At 40.8% G+C, this 18,721-nt stretch overlaps 1 protein-coding gene across 2 annotated transcripts in view; it reads right to left on the reverse strand.

Moving 5' to 3' along the window:
* SRPX (sushi repeat containing protein X-linked) overlaps positions 1-18,721 on the reverse strand; it is a 125,299-nt gene that overhangs the window by 6,764 nt on the left and 99,814 nt on the right. For both annotated transcript variants that reach the window (XM_063444257.1, XM_063444258.1), the window contains 3 exons: positions 14,241-14,367; positions 10,069-10,190; positions 7,286-7,465 (listed from right to left, as the gene is read on the reverse strand). In XM_063444257.1, the coding sequence (XP_063300327.1) occupies positions 7,286-7,465; positions 10,069-10,190; positions 14,241-14,367 (429 nt within the window). The remainder of the gene's footprint in view (positions 1-7,285; positions 7,466-10,068; positions 10,191-14,240; positions 14,368-18,721) is intronic.

Below are 18,721 nucleotides of genomic sequence, written 5' to 3' on the forward strand. Positions count from 1 at the left end.
ATATTACGCTTGGGAACTATAGAAGAAAAAACCATATCAGGCATAGTAGAAGGTTCATGTTGGCGGGACAATGCATCGGCCTTAGAATTCTTAGAACCAGGTCTATAAGTGAGAACATAGTTGAAATGAGTAAGGAACAAAGACCAACGAGCCTGCCTGGCAGATAATCGCTTGGCTTCCCCTATATATGACAAATTCTTGTGATCCGTCAAAATAGTAACCGGGTGTAAAGTCCCTTCCAACAAATGTCTCCACTCCTTTAAAGCCAAAATTACCGCTAACAGTTCCCTGTCACCAATATCATACCTGCTCTCAGGCCCAGACAATTTCCTGGAAAAAAAACCCACAAGGATGTAGTGGTTTATTCAAACTTAACCTTTGGGACAGAATAGCGCCTACACCTGTCTCTGAGGCGTCTACCTCGAGTAAGAAAGGCAAAGATGTGTCTGGATGAACTAATATCGGTGCTGAGGCAAACTGTTCCTTGAGAGTACTGAAAGCAACAAGCGCCTCCGGGGACCATGTCTTAGTATCAGCACCCTGTTTAGTCATGTTGGTAATAGGAGCAATAATAGACGAGTACCCCTTAATGAAGCGCCTGTAGTAATTCGAGAATCCGATAAACCTCTGAATGGCCTTGAGTCCCTTGGGAAATGGCCAATCCAAGATAGATTGGAGTTTAACAGGGTCCATCTTAAACCCCTCACCAGAAATAACGTAACCAAGAAAGTTTACCTGAGATTGGTCGAAGCTACACTTCTCCAACTTGCAATACAACCCATGCTGTAGGAGTTTGTGCAATACCCTTCTGACTTGTTTGTGATGAATCTCAGGCTCTTTAGAGTGTATTAGTATATCATCCAAATAAACTATAACACATTCATGTTGAAATTCCCTAAGAACCTCATTAATCAAGTCCTGGAATACAGCAGGGGCATTGCAAAGCCCGAAGGGCATTACCGTGTACTCATAGTGGCCATACCGGGTATTGAAAGCCGTTTTCCATTCATCGCCCTGCTGAATTCTCACCAAGTTATAAGCTCCCCTCAGATCTAACTTGGTAAAAATCTTAGAGCCTTTAAGGCGATCAAATAGCTCAGTAATTAGGGGAATCGGATAAGCATTTCTGATAGTTATCTTATTCAAGCCCCGATAATCAATGCAAGGCCGTAGTGTGCCGTCTTTTTTATCTACAAAAAAGAAACCGGCTCCGGCTGGAGAAGAGGATCTCCTAATAAATCCTTTGTCAAGATTCTCCTGAATGTACTCCTCTAAGACTAAGTTCTCCTTAGTGGATAGAGGATATACATTGCCCCTCGGAGGCATAGTACCAGGTAGGAGATTAATCTTACAATCAAAGGACCTGTGTGGAGGTAAAGTATCAGCCTTCCTCTTATCAAAGACTGCCTTTAAATCCTGGTACTGGGAAAGTATCTGTAAATCTGTGGGCTTGTTAGAGTTACTAGGTGTGTCCACTACGCACAATGGTGAGACTTTCTGTACACAACCTTTCTGGCAACCCTGACCCCAAGAGACTATTTCACCTTGCTCCCAATCAATAGTAGGGTTATGCTTTTTAAGCCAGGGATACCCCAAAACTATAGGAACTGAAGGGGATGAGATAAGCATGAGAGAAATCTCCTCCTCGTGTAAGATACCAATGGTTAACTTAACTGGTATAGTTTCACGAGAAATCACAGGATCTGATAAAGGTCTACCATCTATGGCCTCAACGGCCAATGGAGTCTCCTTTAGCTGAGATGGGATAGAGTGGTTTTTGACAAAGGTTTGATCAATAAAGCTTCCAGCTGCTCCGGAATCTATTAATGCCATAGCTTTAAGTACTCCCTTTTCCCAAGTTACAGAAACCTGTAGTAGTAACCTATGATCCCTGTAATCATATGTAGAGGACAAAATAGAAACACCCAAGGCCTGTCCTCTGGAGAAACTTAGGTGTGAGCGTTTCCCGGACAGTTAGGGCAATTTAGGCGTAAGTGACCGCCTACTCCACAATACATACACCGACCCTCCCTTCTCCTATATTGTCTTTCATTCTCTGAAAGGCGAGTGTTACCAATTTGCATAGGTTCCGGGAGAGCTAGTATAGTAGATTCAGAATTCTGAAATGCGGGAGTTAGTCTTAAGGAAGGTCTATAACCATTATCACGAGTGTTCTGCCTCTGTCTCATGCGTTCATCTATACGAGAAATAAATAAAATTAATTCCTCTAAATTTTCAGGAAGATCCCTTGTGGCAACCTCGTCTAAGATCGCATCTGATAATCCGTTCAGAAATACGTCCATATAGGCTTGTTCATTCCACTTGACCTCTGCCGCCAAGGATCTGAACTCTAGTGCATAATCTACAAGGGTTAAACTATGCTGTCTAAGACGTAATAGTAATCTAGCTGCACTGGCCTTTCTCCCTGGGGGATCAAAAGTCCTCCTAAAGGTAGTAATAAACGCATTATAGTTATAGACTACTGGATTATCATTTTCCCACAGAGGGTTAGCCCATCTAAGAGCTTTGTCAATGAGTAGCGAGATTATGAATCCAACCTTCGCCCTGTCAGTAGGGTAGGCGCGGGGTTGTAATTCTAAATGAATCCCTATCTGGTTTAGGAAACCTCGACAGGTATCCGGAGCACCGCCATACCGTAAAGGGGAAGTAATACGGGAAGAAGTTCCCACTGTGGCTACCTCTAGGCCTGTGTTAGCAAGAGAGATAGAGGGAGTACGCATCTCCTCTGCTTGATTACTCGGATGGGACAGTAATGCTTGCAGCGCTAGGGCCATTTGGTCCATTCTATGGTCCATGGCTTCAAACCTCGAGTCAGGCGGACCAAGCTGAGCGTTCGTACCTGCAGGATCCATGGCCCTGTCGTAATGTCAGGATCGGGACAGGGATCCAACACGCAGAGTACGAACAGGAGAGGAGTACGTATACCGGACCTTAGAATGGCCGGACTAACGTAAGGAGAAAGCAAAGAATGGTCAGAGACAAGCCGAGGTCGAGGGAACGAGAGAACAGGTAAGCGAGAGACAAGCCGAGGTCAAAGGACACGAGAGGTAAACAGGAACGATAGTACAAGCCGAGTCAAAACCAAATAGAACAATAGACATAAGAGCACCGAGGAACCAGACAAGCTAGAACCACGACAGGGCAATGAACCATTACACACATCCCTCTTTTATACCCTCTTTAATTTATGACTCCGCCCTTGCCGAGCCCTGATTGGTTGTTCCGAACTAGATTGACAGGTCGGGATGTGATTGCCGTCATGACGTCGGCTCCTGAGCGTCGTGTCATAAAAGGAAGCGGGGCTCTCGCGGCCGGTGTGGGAATGACTATGAGAGCTGTGAGGATTGGATGAATCAGCCCCGCTGAGAGAACGGCCGTCGGGAAGTCTAACCTCCTCCGAGGTAGAGACTTCAGGTACCCTGACAGGATTATTCCACTTCACGCATTCAATATCAGAGCTGGATTTTAGCTCTGTAAAGTGTGAGTAATACTTATTACTACCATTTTATTATTTTACCCTGTCTACATACTGTACCATTGGGGTCTTGTTTCTGTTTTCTTTCTACATATTTCCACTGAACTACAAGTGTATATCCGTGAAGACTACCTCCATTCTCAAGTACCCTCCATATTTTCGTGGATCATATCATTCTGGACTTATGATAAGGTTTTGGACTTATATGTATATTTTTATGTGATTTAGGCGCACCCTTCCTTTCTGTTTTGTGTTTTTGTATTCTTCAACACATCTGACCTGCCTTCCAAGCAGCAGCATCTTGGACAGCAGGTCATTAGGAGACAATGCAAAACTATTGTAAGAATGTTACAAGTTAAATATTTTGGGGTGAATAAAATGACATTAAAGCAACCTGATACATTACTCTCACCTATGTTCCCTAAATCTGTCCTTGATCTGTCTATAAGGTATGTTTGCGTGCTATATATTGGAGGCCATAGGAGCTATGGATACACAGAAAGTAATTTCTGATAGCACTGATACTGACCTTGAACGGAGGGGGCAGAGTTGCAGGAAGGCAAAGAGAGAACAAAACTAAAGCGGCACAAGTTAGGTCTTTCAGCCTTTTAGTAGATAGCTCCCTAATACCGTGTGAATTAGAGAGCTATCTACTAGAGATGCAGCCGTTGCACGAATAGGATCTGAATTTCATTCATTAGAATGAAATTCCGATCCGAACAAAGTCCCTAACACGAATAAACAAACTGTTCTCATTCTGTTAGGACGCAATTCAGTAGTTTCGCCGGCGTTCTGTCTAAGTGACAGGACGTTCGGGAATACTGACAGGACGCATCACGGGAACAGGGAGGAAAGCTTAGAATTGTGGGAAAATTTCTCTGACCACCGGAAATGAATCACACTTTGTTCCTCCGCTGGTCAGAGATGGTCAGCCGTAGGAAAACTCCGTAAGACAACTAGTCCCTACTTTGTCTTATGTTTTAAAGAAAACTAGAGCAGACAGGAAGAAATGAAGAACAGATCCTGACAGAGGGAGTGAAGAGGAATCGATTAAAGAAAGGTAAGTTCAGCATGACAGTGCTGCTTAAGCAGCCTTGAGAAGAGAATTTTGTGAGCAGAGATGAATAAATATAGAATAAAGCTGTTTTATAGATGTAAACATATACTTTTTTGCATTAATGGCATTGTTACACTACTTATCACTCTGAAAGTCAGTTATATTATGCAAATAGCCCTTAACAGTGAAATGGCATCTGGTTAATCCCATTATATTAGTTAATTACTATCAATCTTGGTGGCTGCATGGGGATTTTGTATGATTGCTCTTGCAGACATCTGCAATTCCATATAGTCATTCAGAGGAGATCAGAGTTGTTCTAGATATCCACATGAAATAAAATATATTCACTACAATAGAACAACGTAAAAGATAAGACAGATTTTCACTTCAAGGGTGTTTTGAGTGTTAAAGGACACTAGGCTTATCACATAAATGTTCTACTTACTCACATCCATACAGGTGCACTACGCTGGAATAGCTAGGCTTAATTTACACCAGGCGTGAAAACAACAAACCACAGGGATCACCTTGGACCCCAAACATACTTAATAGACTTCACAATTACATTTTATCATGCATTTAAAGGAACTCTGTAGGCACCCAGACCACTTCAGCTAATTGAAGTGGTCTGGGTGCTGTGTCCCTTTTGCACCTAGTGCTGCAATGTTAAACATTGCAGTTCCAGAGAAACTGCAATGTTTACATTGCAACTCTAAGTCTGCCCTCAGTGGCTGTCTACCAGACAGCAACTAGAGGGCTTCCGAAATCGAAACGGACCTTTGATCCGTTATCTGACGTTGGACGTCCCTCACACTCTGTAGGGAGACATCCAGCGTCAGATTTTTTCCATAGGAAAGCATTGAAAGCATGCTTTCTTATGGGGAAATCCTTATGCGAGCATGGCCATTGCCATTGCTCATTAGGTCACCCCTGCCTGCTGCCGGCAGCGGGGGACGAGTGTGGGCGGAGCCTGACCCAGTGCCGAGGGACATTGGTGCTGGATTTAGGTAAGTGACTGAATGGGGTTTTAGCCCCTTCAGCCCCGCAGGAGGGAGGACCGCTCCTTAGAGATCTATAGTGCCAGGAAAACTGCTTTGTTTTCCTGGCACTATAGGATCCCTTTACGTAGGATATCCAATTTTTCAAGTGTATATGTTTATTTGTGTTGGTGAGATTATTAGCCAAGTAAAATAACAAAGACTTATTAATCACATTCCAAGCACATTAAAAAGGTTTTAACATATTGATTAAATATGTTAAAACACGTAATTTAAGCATTTTGGTTGAATATACCTTTTCAATCCTCTAGGTCAAGGGTGGGCAATCTTCGGCCCTCCAGATGTTTTGGACTACATCTCAGTTGATGCTTTGCTAGCATTAGGCCCTAAGAGCATTACAGGAGATGTAGTCCAAAACATCTGGAGGGCCGAAGATTGTCCACCCCTGCTTTAGGTAGAATATTGACTACATCGACATCTGGAAAAACCCAAATGTGCAAAATTCATTTAGGCCCAGACAGAATGTTTTCTGGTCAACAAGAATCTCTAATTGAACACTGGTTTCTCAATAAATATGCAAAAAAATGATATAATTAAATGTTTTGTGCATTGATGCTGAAAGCCACAGCTGGGAGAGAATTATGTCCTCAAGGATTGCTTTAACATGTGTTCTGGCCACACACATAGTTAGTAATAGCATATTCGTTTGTTATATCTTTTATAATGTATTATTGGTTTACCAGAATTTCTGTGGAATGTGCACACCCCAATAAAAGCAATAATTAATGTTTTTTGACATAACTGTGCACAACTTGGAACTCGTCATCAATCAGGGTTATGCAGAGTGTAGAAAACCATCTGTTTACCTAGTATAACCATTTATTAGACAGAAGGTCCGTCAAGATAGATTGTAAAAATTATCTGAGTAGAGTTTTCATCACATTCTTTTCCTGTGTTTCTATATTTGCTTTTCATGAATTGTTTGTTTTGTTTACTGTGAGCTGGCTCTTTAGAAAAAAATAGAAACAGTGTAACTTTATTAAAGGAATTCCCACTCCCAGAACTAGCTCATTGAAATTATTCAGCCCAGATTAATGTGGGGAGGAGCGTCTGTGTTATCTTCAAGGGATCCTATGGTGCCAAGAAAACAAACCCGTTTTCCTGGCACTATAGGCTCTTGGAGTGCCCCCCTCCCACGGGGCCCCTCACTCGGCGCTGAAGAGGTTAAAACCCCTTCAACCACTGGCACTTAGCTTAATCCAGCTCCCGAGTGGAGCCAAATGCGCATGCACGGCCAGAGGCGCGCGCATTCAAACCCGCCCATAGGAAAGCATTACTCAATTTGACGCTGGACTCCATGAGGATGTCCAGCGTCAAATACCTGCGATTTACTCAGTGTAGATCACGGAAGTGGCCTCTAGCGGCTGTCAGGGAGACACCTACTAGAGGATGGATTAACCCTACAGTGTAAACATAGCAGTTTCTAAGGAAACAAAGTGACAGTGCCTCTTTAACTTCAATATTGTTTGCTCTGTTACTGTGAATTGGCAAAATTGAAATAACAATGGTAGTATTTAAAGTACTTTCTCCAAAACTTTAGCATACTCACTATATGTGCAGTCAAAGCAATTTTTTAAAGTGTATCTATCTAGTGAATACGTGTTACAGTGGGTATATTTGTTTAAAGTAAGAATAAATGCTTCAGAGCTTAAAATACAGAATAATACTCACAGGAGCATGTTGGCTCTGTTCCTGACCACTCTGAATTAAATTGGCAGACACGGGCTGGGCTTCCTTGCAACTCATAACCACCAACGCAAAAATAGTCACACGTTGCCCCGTAATTATCTCCGGCCCCTGAACATTTGATGTATCCATTTTCTGGAGCGTTCAGCTTAACACAGCGCCTTACTTGGTACACAGACAAAAACAATTATAGATTGCATTTTATATTGCAGCATTCACTGGAAACCACAAACATTTATCAAAATTAAACCGTTTTGTTTGTTGCTACCCTTGGTGGCCACTTTTGTCATTGTTTCAATTAATACTAAGTAGTTATGTTTGCTTTACTTGGTTAACTGATATGTCACTAAGGTATTGGAAGTTTCAAACTTTCGACCTTAGTGGCATTTCTTCACTAAGCAATGAGTTGAATTAAAGTAAAAACAGAATTGCTATATTTACTTTGAAAGTAAAGCTGAGATAAATAATTTGAGAATTAATTTTGCAGTACAGCTGTCAAAGCATCACAACTCAATTATATGTGAATAAAGAATGTCAGCATAAAATAGTATAAGATAGTTATAAAAATATACATATCATTGTGTGTTCAGTGTGTTTGTGTGTAAATGCAAGGGGTATAGTATGTACACTAGGGGTAGGATAGGGGCTTAAATCATTAATTTACTAGTTTAATTATAAAAAAACAACAGACACTTACTTATTACCTTACAGCGAAAGAGGATTCATGCAGATCACTGGTGGTCCAGTGGACTTGTTATGTGGTCTGTACCCCTACATGGTACCTCCATGACCACCTCTTCTTTTAGAAATGGTCATGTAGGAAGAAATCTGTATGTGCAGAGTTTTGCTTGAAATGCTACACGTACAGAGTAATATGCACCTTTGTGCGGTAGGTTAGACCTCAGGCACATGTGACTTTTAATGTTAGATCTGTTAAAAAATTAAGTTTGTTGTCAGCAAGCACTGTGCGATTATTAGTTTCTACCCTTGCAGGAAGCACTATGAGAGTGCCTGCAAGGGGAAACTTTAATAATCCTTCCCTCCGTCCGTCTCTCGGTAGGCTCACCTCCCTTAATTTTCAACAATCTGCCTTTTTTATATTTAAGGCCCACCCTTTTTTATATTTAAAGCCCACCCCTTGTCCACCCTCTCACTCCCTCTCCTTTGCTCATAGTGCGCACATGCCCTCTGAGCCCTGGAGAACTGTCCAATCAAATCCTCTATGAGAAGCATTTCATTGGACCTTGGAGTGATGACAGACAGGGCATTGGAACGTGCTAGGTAAGTTTTAGATTATTTAAAGGATTTTTTTCATTAAAAAAAAGGGGGGGGGGGGTATACTTAGTGGTGAAAAAAAAAGGGAAAACAAAATGCGTTATGAAAATCACCAAAGTGAATATATCATAAAAATATATACAACCTGTATAAAAATATCAAGGAACCAGTAAATCAAATAATATCTAAACAAAATAAAATAGTACGATATAATATATAATATTATTTTCCCTCTTTCCCAGATATTATTTGATTTACTGGTTCATTGATATCTTTATCCAGGTTATATATATTTGTATGATATGTTCACTTTGGTGATTTTCATAATGTATTTTGTTTTCACTTCTTTTTTTTTTGTTTGCTTTTTATTGTTGTGGAGTGTTTTGAGGGAACCCTTTTCCTTAAAGGGCTTGATACGTTCTTAGAGCTCATAGTCATTAACTTGTTTTTTCACGTATAGTTAATAGTGCCCACTAGGGCATTAAAAAGCAAAAAAGAAAATTGTTTAAAAATGGGCTATAGTAACCCCTTAACTGTTTGCTTTATTCTACAGCACTGTGGGATATGTTGGTGTAAAGAATTAATTATATGTAAAAAAAATTACATTATGTATTATGAAGTTTTTAATCTTGGTGATGTGGAAAGAAATGTATAATACATTCTAAAATAAAAGCACCTACAGTCATCTTTTGGGAACAGTATTAAAAATGTTGTGATCTAAGTGTCTCTAAAGGACTCGAGGTTAGTCTGTATTTCTAGCTGCTCCTAGGCCTGTCAGTTTCCATCTGCATCAGCACCAGACGGAACAAACAGTGACCAGCTCTTAGTAAAGTGAGTCAGTCCTAGTGAGATAGTGTTACTCTTCAGATCCCTGATGACAAAGATGATATCAGTAAAGTGGAAATCATGGAAGGGTTGGCTGTACTGAGCATAAGTCAAATATTTACTTTGTGTTAAACAGGAAAAAAAAGCATTTGACAGGTGCAAGGCCGGGTTTAGTCACTAAATAGTGAATTGTGGTGAGTGAAAACTGAATTGCAAAACCCGGGGCCTAAAAAGTGGAAAATGGGATAGTGATACATGAGAGAGAGGATGTGAGAACCACAAAAAAAAAAAGAGAAATTCAGAATCACACACACTTGCAACACACAAATATATACCTGAATCCAAATTCTACCCACAATCTGATTACATTCACACACATTGACACAACATACAAATAAAGGACCGTGTGTCGAGTAGATGCTGCTAAAATATTAAAGGTGATTTGGTCTAAATTTTTACATTTGGGAGGTACAGCGTAAACAGATGTATTTGTTTTGGATGTCAAGTAAACTGAGTACGCTTTTGCAGGATACTATGTGCTTGATCATTAAACAACAAGGTGTCAATTATCAGGAAATCGTTTGTGAAACTGACATTGAAATATAAATTATCACAAGACATAAGAGCACCTTATATTTAAAACCTACCTTGAGTGTTTGTTTACATACCTCGTACTTTCACAGTAAATCTACATGAAGCTTTGTTCTCGGCCCTGTCAAATACTGTATACTGAATTTTGTGCTCCCCTTCTGGAAAGTCAGACCCTGGTGGCAGGCCTTTCAGGACCACACTGCAAAAGAGATACATGTTGGGGAAAAAAAACAATATGTTATGTAATGCAATAGGTTCAGAGTGATTAGTTAAACTGCAAAGTATATTTTTAAAAATGAATTTAGAAACCTTTAAATGAGGTTAGTATTGTGTTACGGTCCAAGATTTGTGGCTCAGTGCATTGATTGCTGCTCTTTACCCTATAACAGGGGACTTACCGTAGTTGGCCTTCTCCTTTGACTTTCTATATTCAGATTAAGGACATTGATTGAGTAGTATTGCTCTGGATGGACTTATCCCACGTTGCCAGATGGCATTGCACTGTGCTATATAACTGGTTTAGCTGTCATCAAAATTGACAACCTTCTATGTCACCAACAGTTTAAGCTGTCTTTGTGAAATGCAGATTCCTAACATTGTGGACTGTACCTTTGTTTAGTGACATATCTTGAGGTAAACAGTAACATTATTGTTATACTATACAAAAATAAAATTTAATGTAGACTTCAACACGGTGGTGAATGGGAGGGGGGAGGGAGGAGGGCAACAGGTTAATAGCTGTAGTGGTTATTGTGCCTGGATTCTTTCTTTAAATAATCTACCAGTGCCCCTCCCAAGATCAGTCTCTGGATCCGCCCCTGCTTCAACACTTCTCTATTGTGGAACTGAGTGTCTCTATCTTGGATGCTTGTCTTTAATTATTATAAGCTCTCCCCTAATCTATCATAGAACATGGTATGGGGAAGTTTATCAAAGTGTTCTGTTCTAATAAGTGGTGCTCAAATGTAAAAGGGGGAGGAGTCTAGTGGAATGTGCCTACTCGTTCCACTAGTTTCAGTAGTGAGTGCCCCCCTTTTAGTACATTAGACCAATTTTTAGACCAGAAAACTATTATAAGTCTCCCTCAATGTTGGTGTGTCTCCAGCACAATGTGAGACGTGACTTTGCCTGCTCTGAACTTGGTTGTGATGCCGTATGCAAAATTTTTACTAAACATTTTAAAGTTAATGGTGTAAAATGGTGTTAGAAAAGTGACAGTTTTCCTTTCATTATTCTGTAACTCATGAATTGTTTCACTGTGTGTAAAACAAGAATCAACATACATTAGACATGTGCAATTCGTTTCGGTCCGAATTAAAATTCGTCCGAATTTCGGATAATTTGGACATGCGGTGTGCTTCCGAATGTCCAAATAGTTAAATTGCCGAAGTGCCGAAGTGCCGAATTGCCGAATTGCCGAAGTCCCGACGTGCCGAAATTACCGAATTTCCGAAGTGTAGTAGTGCCGAATTGCTGAAGTGCCGAAGTTCCGAAGTTGCCGAAGTTCCGAGGTGTCAAAGTGCCGAAGTTCCGAAGCACAGTATTGCCTAAGTACTAATATACTTACCCAGAAAGAAGAAGAATGTTACACTATATACAATTTCAAATAAAAAGTATACAAACAGACAGGATTCAGCTGTAAGCATTTGCAACACTTACAACAATCAAGTAACATACATTCATATAAAATGTAAGTTACTTGGCCAGTCAATGTAATGGCAGGAATGAATAAGTAGATAACTCCCTAATTCCCACGGTATTAGGGAGCTATCTGCTAAAAGACTGAAAGACCTAAATTGGTCTTTCAGCCAAATTTACTGATACTAAGTAAAGATTACTTAGTATTAGTAAATTATGCCCCTACTCGCTGTACAGCGAGTAGGGGCATGTCTATTAAACAGTGAGCAGCCTGTGGCTGCTCACTGTAAAAAAAAAAAAAGGTCCCCCCTCCTGAGCCCCCACCCGTGACCCGTGACCTATTGCCCCCCCCTCCACCCCCACCCCTGAGCGGCGGGTGGGGGCCCTAAAGAAAAAAAAGGGGGGAGGACCTATTGTCCTCCCCACCGGCCCCCACCCCTGAGCGGTGGGTGGGGGCCCTAAACAAGAATAAGGGGGGGACACCTAATGTCCTCCCCCCTGGCCCCCACCCCTGAGCGGTGGGTGGGGGCCATAAATACAAATTGGGGGGGGACCTAATGTCCTCCCCCCTGGCCCCCACCCCTAAACACGGTGGGTGGGGGCCATAAATACAAATTGGGGGGGACCTAATGTCCTCCCCCCTGGCCCCCACCCCTAAACGGTGGGTGGGGGCCCTAAACAAGAATAAGGGGGGACCTAATGTCTTCCCCCCTGGCCCCCACCCCTGAGTGGTGGGTGGGGGCCCTAAATACAAATTGGGGGGGTAACCTAATGTCTTCCCCCCCCTGGCCCCCACCCCTTAGCGGTGGGTGGGGGCACTAAACAAGAATATGGGGGGGGGACCTAATGTCCTCCCCCTGGCCCTCACCCCTGAGCGGTGGGTGGGTGCCCTAAACTAGAATAAGGGGGGGAACCTAATGTCCTCCCCCTTGGCCCCCACCCCTGAGCGTTGGGTGGGGGCCCTAAACACAAATTGGGGGGGACCTAATGTCCTCCCCCTGGCCCCCACCCCTGAGCGGTGGGTGGGGGCCCTAAATACAAATTGGGGGGACCTAATGTCCTCCCCCTCTGGCCCCCACCCCTGAGCGGCGGGTGGGGGCCCTAAATACATATTTAACCTCAATCCCCTCAGGTGGCAAGGGGTCCCCAAACCCCTAGTCACCCTCTCCCCCAAAAAATAAACTCCTACCTACCCCCTCACCCTAGGGGGGACCTTTAACTAAATATCTGTAAAAATAAACTTACCATTTGATGTTTTCTTTCTTCTAAAATCTTCTTTTTTCAGCCCCAAAAAAGGGCAAATAAAAATCCATAATAACCGATGCAATAAAAAAAAAAAAACGAGCGCAAAAAAAAATAATCCATCTTCACCCATGGAGGGCTCCATGCAGACTGAGCTCTGCAGGGCGGGGGAAGGCTTATAAAGCCTTGCCCCGCCCTGCAATTAGGCTCAGGGCACTCTGATTGGTGGGTTTAAGTCATTCAATCAGAGTGTTCTGACAGGTAAATGAAGAGACTGAAAGGTAAGTTTTGAAATCCACCAATCAGAGTGCTCTTTGTCATTTTACACAGCGTGGGAAAGTTCTTTGGAATTTTCCCACGCTGTGTAATTTGACTCATAACACTCTGATTGGTGGATTAAGTAACATAGGTTTGGGGACCCCTAGTCACCTGGGGGAGAGGGGGGTTAAATTTTCATTTAGGGCCCCCACCCACCGTTCAGGGGTGGGGGCCAGGGGGGAGGACATTAGGTCCCTCCCCTTACTCTTGTTTAGGACCCCCACCCACCGCTCAGGGTTGGGGGCCAGGGGGAGGACAATAGGTCCCCCCCATTTGTATTTAGGGCCCCTTCGCCGCTCAGGGGTGGGGCCGGTGGGGCGGACAATAGGTCCTCCCCCCTTTTTTTTACTTTAGGGCCCCCACCTGCCACTCAGTGAGCAGCCACAGGCGGTATAGCGAGTAGGGGCACAATTTACTAATACTAAGTAATCTTTACTTAGTCTTAGTAAATTTGTCTGAAAGACCAATTTAGGTCTTTCAGCCTTTTGGTAGATAACTCCCTAATACCGTGGGAATTAGGGAGTTATCTACCAAGCGGCTGCAACAAAAGTCCTGAAATGCCGGAGTTCCGAAAATGCCGAAGTTCCGAAAATGCAGAAGTTCCGAAGTGTCTAAGATCCGAAGTCCCGAAGTTGCCGAAGTTCCGAAGTGGTGAAGTTCCAAAGTGCCGAAGTGTTCAAGTGCCGAAGTGTCGAAGTCCAGAATTGACGAAGTCCAGAATTTCAGAATGCCGAACCAAGCCGAATATTTTCCCCATGCACATGCCTAACATAGATATCATTTTGCTGTTATTATTTGTTATGTATATTGCTGTGGGAAATTAATTTGCACTTTCCAAGACATACAAAAACACAGATTCTTATTTATTTTGCAATTAGCTTGGTAGTGAAGGGGTTATGAGAAGAACAACACAAACAAATGTGTTAGAAATAGCCTACTATAATAAAAGTAAGAGGTATATAAATTTAACAATCACTCTTCAAAAGTAAAAGACAGATCTGATTTGGTGTGATAACGAGGCTGTATGAATTGCACTTTATGTTTCACTTACTCTGTTAAAATGCCATCAGCTGTATCCCGCCCTTCAGGGGTGTCCCAAAATATTCTTGCAGTCAGCTTATTTGGTTCTGCCACCTTTTCTTTAACACTGGGACACTGAATTCTAGGAGGTTCCAGATCTGTTAAAAAAATGTATAGAAATAGGAATTATTATTTATATACATGTACACACACTTATACACAACATGCTGTTATCAGTAGTATTTGTTCAATGATGCAGAGGCTAACTAGATATTTTTTGTATTTTTTTTGTATGAACATTGTTGTCATTGCAGTCATTATTTTGATAATATTCTGCTTGTCTTTAGATCACTTTGTCTCTTTAATGTACTAACCGGATTATCTACTAAAGTAAGAAAAATAAGTAATTCAGAGTGAATTTAACATAAATTTCAATGGCCAATATAGCCAAAGTGGAAAAATCCCATCATATATGCTTCCAGATTGCCTACTTTGGCCATAAATTTGAAATTCCTTTTTCTAATTTCTGACAATTCTTTCTTTAGAGAATAACCCTGCAAAGAAAGATGTTTAAACTTTATCTGAATACGTTGTTGTAAACAATATAAAATATGGTTTACGCCAACAATAACTCATTTTAAGTAGAATACGGGTAGAATACTGAAAGCTAAAGCACAGCTATATGAACTATCAAACTTTTTAGTGGAGAGGAAGTCATTATTTTTTACATTCAATAAAAGTTAGAGATTTATAAAGAATAGACACTTAGACAAACCATAGTACAGCGATCCCATATGGCCATCTTAAGAAATAGGTAGTCGTGGTATAGTACATGTGCCTTGTACATAAGGCCTCATCCGTGCTAACGATGCATTGTGCCACAAACATAGCCACTATTCTCGGGTCCATAGCTGATACGTGCAGGGCATAAAGAAATGGATAATAATGGTGTGAGAGGGAATGAGACAGAAAGGGGGGAAAAAGTAAGGGAGAACGAGTGAGAGGTTTCAGAGAAGCAAGAAGAGGGTGAAGAAATAGGGAAGATTAAAAGGGATCGGAGCTGGTGTCTCCCACTTCTCTCCCACTACGCAAGTCATTATTTTTTGTTGTGTTATCAGTGACACAAATAAAATATTGACTCCATATAACGTGTAAAACCATTTAATCTGATACTAACTAGACTAGAAGCATACTGGAAGTTCTGGTTTTCAAAGCTAAAACAGTAAATCACGGTTACTTTTATTTGTCTACTATAAGAGGGCAAATAGTTCCATCTAGTGGCGACAAGAGAATCTGCAAGTCTGAAGACAAATCTCATTCTTTCCTTGTTTTGGGTTTATAAAAAGTTTGCATTTATTGGTTTATTTGGAGGAGCACATTTTTTTCTCTGTGTTGGTTTTATTTACATTATGATGTCTGCTCACCAGTAAATATGTCCAAACCAGTAGTATGGTGGGTGAGGGCATAAAGGGGGAGGGAGAGGGGGAGGAAATCTCCCCATAGTTAGAAGGGGGTTATACTGACTTCCAATGCTTTTATTTTATGTTTTACCTCTCTTGGTGGCAGCTTGTTAGCACGTGCTGGTAAACTGCCACTAAATGTTACCCGTGCACTGTGGGTTCATTTTAACTATTTGCCAGCTGGCTACTGGTATCTGCCAATGGGCAAATAATACAGATTTTGATAACTCACTTGGCATAGGACATGGCGGGGCTAAGAATTCTGTAGCAAGAACTACCGTATCAGAGGAGGTGGTTAGTTGTCAAACTTCGTAGAGTTGCCTACTTAATCTGAAAGGGCACCAGGGTACTCCTGGCACCATAAAAACTACAGCAGTCTGTAGTGGGCATAGTGCTTGTCTTTAAATATGTAAGTATTTGTATTTTTATTTTGCAGCACTTAAAAAGATAAATTGCTGCTAGTCTGCAAGGTGGTACTTATATAATGAATCTACTTCCTTTTTAATATGCTTGTAAATGCCTTTAATTTGTCATTGCCTCTTGAGAGTAGACTAAATTTGTTTAAGGTGATTCATTCAAATCAAATTCCGTAGGAGATGTACTATTGTGTTACAATGCTCCCACTATGTATTAATACTATGCATCTCCTCCTCTTCATTCTGTATCCCATTTAAACCCTGCCTCAATAAAAGAAAGATTGACAAAAAAAAAAATCCTGTTAAACGATACCAGACCTAATCAATTCCGAATCTTTTTTACCTGTAGATTCCACAATTAAAGAATTCAGAATCGATTTGTTTGATGATTACTTATTACCAGGATTTTCATTCGGACTAATTCCTTTGAACTAATGCTTCCGCAAGTTTACTTGAGTGCACTATTTAGCACCTGGTAGAACCACTGTTGCATTAAAAAAAAACATTGTTAAATTCAGACAGAGGCACATTAATAGAGTTCTAGATTGTTCTCACTCTGTGCACAATTGGGTCAATGTTCCATTTAAATTATGTATGGACTATAAAATTAAATATTGTCTGACTCAAAACATAAGTTTAAGTATAACCGTACAAAAAAGGTCAAAATGACCTCCTAATTTTTTATATACAAGTAGACTATCGGTCAAAGAGAAGACTCTGACCAGTAGCTGGGGAAGGGTTACAGGGGTAGTATAGGGCTTAACCCTAGGTACATGTAGTAATCAAAAATAAAAGGTAGTGAGGAAAGCTCCTCGTGAATACGGGGTGCTTCACCTCACAACCACTACCCCCCGTTTGAATATCAAACAGTTAAAACTCAAAATAACAAAAACTTTAATAGAACACGAATTGTCAAAAACCTACACCCTATAATCTCACCCCAAATCGTGAGGATTAAAAAAAGAAAAAAATGAAAAAAAAGACTGTAATTATAAGCTGGCAAAACAGTACAGCAAAGATCCTTATGGGGAGAACAAACGGCAACAGTGGTCACATATATGCAACAAAGTTGCAACTGTAGAAAAAAACCCAGTTGCTGAGAACAACCTCCCAAGGGGATTTAGCCTATCTGTAGTACATTTAAGCCAGGAGACAGCAAAGGGGAATTAACCCATACTAAGCAATCCTAGGGGAAACAAAATTCAAGGTTTCCCTGTTACGACTTCAGAAGTTCCTATGGTACATGTAATTTAACGTAATTCAACGTTTACAATAATTAAAGACCTGATGTGTCTAGTGTTAACCAAAAGGAAATAAATCGAAAGGATAGAGAGATCAGATGTAGAGGAAATAAAGTGTGGAAAAGAGCTGAATCTAAGCAGAGCTAAAAACGGGAGGCTCTGTCCCTATACCAGCTCCTATATCCTAGCTCAAATGGCAGTGATCCCTATAGTAAAAACCGGGATCAATCACATCTAGATCTCTAAGTGCAGGGTATCCAACCGGCTGTCCGAACAGTCAGTAAAAACAGTAGTCCAGTTACCGGGTCATTTGGAGCTTGATAACATGTGTCAAAGTAAGCTGCCCAGAACAGTCAGTGAAAGCAATAACCCAGTTACCGGATCATTTAAATCTTAGTGACATGTGTCAAAGTAATCTGCCCAACGCGCGTTTCGGCGGTCTAACCGCCTTTCTCAAGGGCAAGTGATGCAGCCCTTAATTTTTTATATACCATGGTTGTATGGTCAATAGTATGCCTATTACTAATATGAATCTGTAATCTGATGCATAATGTCACAACCATAATCATATTGTGCTGATTGTTTAAAACAGTATTATACACTCAGTAAAACTTTCAGTTCTCTAAATTACATTGATTTATATTTTTACCTACCATAAAACCAAACCCCCTCCTGATATAGGGCTCTGGATCCACCCTGCATCAATTTAGGTTTTGTCTAATAGATGGTATATTTCCTGTTATATTGAAGCCACTTGTTCCATAACGTATTTTCATTTACTTACTGTGTACATAATTGTGAATGTACTCTGAATAAAAACTTGGAAGTTGAGGATTATAACAAAGTCCTCAAGCACATCCATTAAAAACTCTTATATTATATAACAATACAGAAGGAGCACACATCACCTCAGTAAGGTGGAATTTTAAGCCTCTCTATGTCAGTTGTGCAAAATCTCCAAATAGTTTATCATTGTTTATTTTTTTAACACTGTGGGAAATAAAGATTCTGGCATGTTTTATAATATTTTTGGGAGTGGAAGATCTGGCCACATTTCAACATTTATGAAGATAAGATCAAGACAGTAAAACTACTTCAAATTCTAGTAGAGGCCTTGAGGGTCTTTGAACTTGTAAAACCAACTTCTTTTTTTTTTTTTTGCTAAAAACTTGGCCAAAGGGGCAATTTCTGCATTATATGCACAAGTGATTTATGTTTTAATATAAGCTTCCAGCATATAATAATTGGAAAGTAAAATCTCCATACGTTTGTTGTCTATTAGTATAAATGTATCTCTACCAACCATGCAGTTTACAGCTTGGCTCTATGTTAAAGCTTTTAAAAAGGATTAATTCCCAAATGTTAAATAGAAACGGTAATGTAGAGAAATCGTAT

The sequence above is a fragment of the Pelobates fuscus genome, chromosome 1 (genome assembly GCF_036172605.1).
Source record: "Pelobates fuscus isolate aPelFus1 chromosome 1, aPelFus1.pri, whole genome shotgun sequence".
Lineage (NCBI taxonomy): Eukaryota > Metazoa > Chordata > Amphibia > Anura > Pelobatidae > Pelobates > Pelobates fuscus.